Source organism: Phascolarctos cinereus, unplaced genomic scaffold (assembly GCF_003287225.1).
Source record: "Phascolarctos cinereus isolate Bilbo 61053 unplaced genomic scaffold, phaCin_HiC Scaffold_7;HRSCAF=346, whole genome shotgun sequence".
NCBI classification, from domain to species: Eukaryota; Metazoa; Chordata; class Mammalia; order Diprotodontia; family Phascolarctidae; genus Phascolarctos; species Phascolarctos cinereus.
The window spans coordinates 33,601,947-33,609,060 of NW_027556180.1; the positions used below are offsets into that span (position 1 = coordinate 33,601,947).

The following is a 7,114-nucleotide window of genomic DNA, read 5'->3' on the forward strand; positions in this document are numbered from 1 at the left end:
TTAAAATCTGCACTGTATTTTCCCAATTTAATATCTTTCAGACCTTTGAGTTTTGACCAAAAGTTCATGCAATTCAACCGTAAAAATTGCTTAAGCCAGACTATTGCTAGGCACCAGACAAAAGAGAGGGAAAAAAAAGACAAAGAGAAAACAGTTCCAGACTTTAAGAAACTTACATTCCATTGGGGGATAAAAACATTTCAAAGATAAGTAAACATGACTGTTTGAAAAAAGGGACAACAGAAACAGTTTGGGGGGAGGGGAATGAGAATCGGGCAACTTGGCCAAGTCAAGTCAAGGAGTGTTTAATAAGTCTTACTATTTGCCACCCCCTGGGCCAAGTGCTAGGAATGCAAACACAAACAAAAAGTAAGACAGTGCTTGCCTTCAAGGAGTTTACATTCTAACTGAGGAAGATGAGACATAAAAGGGAGCCCGACAAGTGTAAGTCAACACGAACTTCCAGAATTTTAATCTTGCCTTCCATACTTAATGTGTGACTTTGGGAAACCTCTCTTAAGGAGCTAAAAAAGAGGGTGGTACCTCTTAGCAGGGAAGAGAGATACTACAGGTTCAGAATGAAACATACATATTTTCAGAGATGTCAATGTGTGGATTTGTTTTGCCTAAATGTATTTCTTACAAGTGGGTAACTTTTATTATAAGGAGGGGATTTGGTGCAGTCGATAGAGCACCAGTTTGGAGTCAGGAAGATCTGAAGATCAGACACTTATTAGCTCTGTGACCCTGGCCAAGTCACTCAATCCTTATTTACCTCAGCTTCTCATCTGTAAAATGGGAACACACTGGAAAAGGAAATGGCAAACCACTCTATTATCTTTGCCAAGAAAACCCCACAGACAACATCCATGAGGTCACGTACAGTCAGACATGACTGAACAACAGGAAACTAGTAATAGTGATACCATTTTTTTTTATAAAAAGAAGAGCATCAAAAAGATATTTTTCAAACATTCAGAGAGATCCAAAGGAGGATTAAAAGAGACATGGATTAACAACATGGGGACCACCCTTGGCATAGCAGACAGAGAGTCTGGCCAGGAGTACCTGGCTAGATTTTAGTCCATCCTTTCACATGTACTGGCTGTGTGACCTTGGCTAGTCACACAACCATTCAGTGTACTAAGCCAGTGGGACCAAACTCAATTGGAAACAGGGCTGCATATTGACTTAGAGAAACAAATATATCTCCATTTTATCTTATTTTTATTTATTTTGTTAAATATTTCCCAATTACATTTTAATCTGGTTGGAGTCCCCCATGCAGTCTGTGGGTATCCTGTTTGATACCTTTGCTCTAAGCACCTCTAAGAATGTAGGTGGCATAGGAAGTACCAACTTGCATTGGTAGAGGCATCTCTCCTGCTAATGGGATCTCAAGACCTATGTCTGCCACTCCCCCTACCTTATTTTTAAAAAAAAAATCAAGCTGCTCATAATAGAAATTAGCACTACCTTATAAAATCCCCCTTTTTCAATTCTTTATAAAGAAAATTTTCATGTGTGCTGCTGTTGGTCAATTTTTCTAAAAGAGAAAAAATTGGAAAGGGAGTCTGGCAGAGTGGGTGACCTTGAAGGTCCCTTTCAGTTCTAAATTTGTGACTCTGTGAGGCTGGTCATAATAAAAAGAATAAGAACCATGGAAGTCATTGCACTGATGCACGTTCAGCTAGTAGAACTAAGACACTTTTTGCTCCTTGAAAATTCAAATGAAAAAATGAAAATGCATTTATTAAGCATGTACTACACATCAGGCAGCTAGATGGCACAGTGGATAGAATGCCAAGCCTGGAGTCAGGAAGATCTGAGTTGAAATCTGGTCTCAGACACTTACTAGACCCTGGACAAGTCACTTCACCCTGTGTACCTCAGTTTCCTTACCTGTAAAATGAGTTGGAGAAGAAAATGACAAACCACTCCAATATCTTTGTCAAGAAAATTCCACACAAATAGTTAGATATGACTGAAAAACAACAACAAAATGTGCTATGTATTGGCACCCACTCATTTATATCTTTTATAGGATGAAAGGGAACTAGAGACAGTCAGCTAGCTACTTTATAATTTTCTATTTGGCACAAAATATGTTTGTGAAATTGATTATCATAGATTGCTGACGATTCTCAAACCCACATTGCATGAAATTATGTCTGTATGTGCGTAAATGTGTCTTTATACATATAACAATAACATTTATGCAGCACTTTGATGTTTATAAAATGTTTTATAAATATGACCTCATTTTATCCTCACAACAATCTTGGTAGGAAGGTAGGTACTATTATTAACTCCATTTTATAGATGAAGAAACTGAGGCAGACAGAGCAACTTGCCCCCAGTCACACAGCTCATTAGTGTCTGAGGCTGGATTTGAACTCAGGTCTTCCTGACTCCAGGTCAAATGCTCTATGCACCGAGTCGAGTCACCATCTCATAACAGAGGTATAAACCGTGACACCTAGAAAGGTGTGAAGTGGGGTTCAGTTAAAGTAATCTGACTTTTCTTCATCTTCATTGTTTAACCACCTAATTTCAGCTCCCTGTTTCTCCAGAGGAAGTGGGGGTGGGGCAGGTCTCTCAGCCCTGGGCAACACTCTGAGGTCTGGGCTGCCTCTCTTAGGAGACTAGATTATCCTGCTGCCCAACCCAGAGGACATTCCCAGCCACTAATGCCATAACCTCCCTCTACCCCTCCTCCCCTTATTCCTTCCACCATTCAAGATTTACAAGATATCAGTAGTAGGTAAGGGCTACTTGTCTGGCCTAGCACTTTGGCAAAACTAAATAATCTGATAAACTAATGTGGGTTAACAGGAAATGACTAGAGGCCTAACTCCCAAAGTTCAACAATTCTGGTCTAGGCCCCTAATCCATATGTGTTAGTTTATCAGTTGACATCTTGATTGAGGGAATTTTTCCATCTGCAGGCCCAGAATCACAAAGGAACAACTTGAGGAAAGATTGCACGGATACATTCAACCTGGGTCACTTTAGGGACATTTCAGTACCTGCAGCTCTGCAGGGCTGGAAGTAGGGAGTAGATTGTCCCCCAAGATTTGTGAGATACATCATACTCTTCTCAAGAAAAGCACTATCAGGGGCAGCTAGGTGGTGGGGTGGATAGAGCACCAGCCCTGGAGTCAGGAGGACTTGAGTTCAAATCCAGCCTCAGACTCTATGTGACTCTGGGCAAGTCACTTAACCTCAACTGCCTCAAAAAAAAAAGTGCTATCATCTATCTGATCAGGAACAGTGAGAAGGAAGGCAGGGAGAAAGAAAAGAAGGAATCAACAGGCAGACTTAAGTGAGGGGCTGGCCACCTTCTCAAGATGCAGGGCAAACACTTGCTCCTTTTGCCCTTTATTTAAAAAATAATAATTACAGCCTGTCCACCATCCTTGAATATTCGAGTCACGGATCTTTCATCCCCCACCCCAGTAGCAGCCCCATAGGTTTCACGGACATAAAACACTGCAAACTGGTTGTACTTTTCTGTTTCCATACTCCACAAAATGTCATCTGTCTATGGCCCACAGGTGTCCCCCACCTAATGTCAGGTATGCACCTTGAGGAACAGCTATCAGATCATTTCATCATTTTTGATTCAGTATATATCATCTTTTGAAAATTACTATTCCGGGTAGAATTCTGCTTCCTGGGGTTTAAATCGCTTTTCTGATTTTCTTCAGAATTCAGATAGCCAGTAAGAGAAGAAAGGAACCATTCTTCACATAAGGCAGTCTTAGAACAGGGTGATAAGTGGAAGACCCATATTCTCCCTGGAGGGTCAGGAGGTAGAAAGAGGAACCCAAATCCTTTCTGAGTCATGGTGTTAGGAAATGACACCAGTTGCTTTATTTATTTTAGACCTTTGGCTTTCTTGTTGTTTAGTGGTTTTTCAGTCACATCTGATTCTTTGTGACACCATTTGGGGTTTTCTTAGCAAAGATACTGGAGTGGTTTGCCATTTCCCTTTCCAGCTCATTTTACAGATGAGAATATCGAGGCAAACAGAGTTAAATGACTTGCCCAGGGTCACACAGCTAATAAGTGTATGAGGCTGGATTTGAACTCACATAGATGAGTCTTCCTGATTCCAGGTCTGGGGTTTTATCCACTGAGTCACCTGAAGACCTATGGCCACTCAACTTCAACATCAACAAACATTTTTTCTAACAGGTACGGGTCACTAAACTTCACCATGGGATACAAAGACTGGGGTTTTGCCCTTGAGAGATTTATAACCTAAATAAGAAAAGAGGGATAACTTGACCAGAGTTTGGCTTCTCTCCATACTGCACTGTGCTACTGGAGAATATTTCTTTGGGGAAACTAGGAGCTGCTAACAAACATTACTGGCAACGTTTCCTAATTTGCTTCCCTCTCTCCCCCCTTCCCCCCACATACTTAGGGGTTTGGGGGGGGCAGAATTATTCAGTGTTGCTACAGTCATTTAGTGGGAAAAGCGCAGAAGCTGGGAGTCAGAGGTCCTAGTTCAAATCCTGCCTCTGACATTTCTCACCAGATTGATCTTACACCAGTTACTTTTAGTCTCTCTGGGTTTCAATTTCCTCAACCAGAAAATGAGGTGTTTGGACCTGACCGAATTGTATTTATCTGTTTACACACACCATCCCTCCCAGCAAGACGGTAACACCTTGAGGGCAGATTTCTTTTGTTTTTGTCTGTTTCACCAGGGTCTAGCACAGTGCCAGAGAGGAACTTCAACTTTTACTGAACTGAACACGCACCTGAGCATTCACTGAATGCCAGCAACACTTTGCTCAATGATTCTAACTCATCATTCCTGGCTTACTCAACTTCAGGACAGGAACAAGAAGGATCTTAAAATTCCTTTTGGCCAAATTGAAGCTTCCGGCCTGAAAATTACTTGGCTTGCAATCAGTGCAGAATCTCAAGATTTCCAGAGCTGGAAGTGATGTTAGCTGCCATCTAGGGAACCCTCCCCAAAGAGAGCTCCAATTCCTTCAGTAGCTTCTGACATAGGAGTCCTACAAATGGGGTCATTTGTTGCCATGCTAATGCCACAGAGATGGCAAGGAATGGATGGAAAGGACTGCAAGAGTGGGATGGAGAAGAGAGCCAAAACAACACAGGCCAGATAGGTGAAAAGAAAAATACATGGAGGACAGGAGGGCATTAAGTGGGAAGTCAGCACTTCATCAGTTCACTGGTTCATCTGATTTTGAGCGGGAAAGGCCCTTAATGGGCCGTTGGCAGTTGGAATTTTAAGGAATGAAGAGGCACGTGTTTATTTTTTTTTTCTTCCCTTCTATTTTAATTCGTGCAAAACCCGAGGACATGAAAGTCTAGAAGGTAGGAACAAAAGGAATGGAGGATGATTTGTTGCAGGTCGGAGACAGGAATACCCCGAAGGCTTGGACTGGGGGGGGCGGAGAGGGAGGGTAATGTAGCTCCTCATTTCGGCGCTGCACCTTCTACTATACCTTCCCTTATCTCAGGGTAAACCAGGGATAGCTACAGCCTCCCTCCCGTAGGTACAGGAAACACACCCAGAATGCATTAGCGAGATAAACCCTTCCAGGGCAATCCAGGCTGTGTAACAAGAGAGCCAGATTTTACCTTCTGATCAGACAAGCACATAAACGTCAGCTTAGGGCATGAATGCATACATTGACTATCTGCTCTCCCCACGGCCCTTAGGCCAGTGTCTGTGCTAAGAAGCCAGCATAGAAAACGTGGGATGATGCTCCGGCAAGGCCTTCCCTCCCATCCCTGACAGCGACTACCTGTGTGACCTTGTGTAACCCAAGTCACACGCAGCCTTCCCAAAGGCATAAGATGTTAGGAAGTTGCATTTAGACCCAGTTCCGTTTTAAGGAGGACAGAAGGCCCCAGAGCCCCGGCAGACGGGGACAAGCGATTTTGTGTGCCCCTTCTCCCTACCCACAAACATTTAGCAGCCAGGGTCTTAGGAAACAGAAGGAGGTGGGTTTATAGATTGCCAGGATGGGGACACACGGGGACCAACACCTCTATCTGTTGCTGAACCTCCATTAGGGAAATTCATCCTCTGTCAAGAGAAACTGCTTGGGAAACAGAAAATTAGCTGGCAGCTTTAAACACAAAAAACAAAAAAACAAAACCCTAGGAGGCGGCGCATCGGGTTACGGGGAGAGAACAAATGCGGCCGGGCCCCAGCCTCCTTAGCAGGCAGGCTAGTCAAAGCTTGGGTGCGCCCTAGGGAGGTGCCTCCAAGCTGAGGCTGAAAAGGAGCTACTAGGGCCGGGCCGGTGGGAGGGCGTGAGGTAGGGGGCTCACCAGCTGCTGCGCGCTCCTGAAGGTGGCATCCAGCAGCATCAGCTTCCAGGGATCGGAGATGTTGGCGGGCAGGGGGATGTACACGTAGTAGGCGAGCAGAGCGACCAGGGCGGTGGACACCACGCAGATGCACCGCAGCCTTGCCAGACTCAGCTGTCCCATCGCCGCGGCTGCGGAGACAGGAGGTGGGTGGGTGGGCAAAGGCGGGGAGGGGAAAAGCCGGGGCGCAGAGGGTAGAGCCCAGCAGCAGCAGCAGCAAGTTTCTGCAAGGTTACAGCGTTCTTCCCTGGGTTTCTTAAAACGTCCGGCAGCCAATCAGTGGCGGCGCCCGGAGGAAGTCCGAGAGCTGACGCGCCTCCTTTGGGGTGTCCTTGCAAACTGTCAGTGCGCGCCGCGGCTGGCAAGAGGGGTGCGCTAGCTCGGCTGGACGCAGCGGACTCTGGAGGACAGCGCCGGGTACTGCAGTTCCCAGTGCGGGCTGGGCCCCGGCCACCAGCCCTGCTCTCCGGCCCTGGGCGCCGAAGGCGGGGATGTGCCTCTTTCCTCCCGGGCAGGTGGCCCTGGCTTTGCTTTGGCTCCTGAGGCGAGGAAAAGAGAGACCTCGCGCGGGCTTCGCCAATCCAGAGGGCCCCACACAGAAAGAACATCAAATGGAAAGCTGCTCGTTACCGTTTGCCAACGGTAGCAGAGGAGAATTAGAATCCAAGCTTTTCTGTTGAAGTGGTTTTTAACAGATGGCTGGCGGAGTTTGCCTTGGGGCTGGGAAAAAGGATAAGGGCATTTCGGATGC

General features: G+C 45.5%; 1 protein-coding gene across 1 annotated transcript in view; it reads right to left on the reverse strand.

Annotated features, from left to right (window-relative positions):
- NCEH1 (neutral cholesterol ester hydrolase 1) overlaps window positions 1-6,776 on the reverse strand; it is a 50,578-nt gene extending 43,802 nt beyond the window's left edge. The window contains exon 1 of the mRNA XM_020980471.2: window positions 6,325-6,776. Within this exon, the coding sequence (XP_020836130.1) occupies window positions 6,325-6,486 (162 nt within the window). The 5' untranslated portion in view covers window positions 6,487-6,776. The remainder of the gene's footprint in view (window positions 1-6,324) is intronic.
- Window positions 6,777-7,114: the final 338 nt, after the last annotated feature.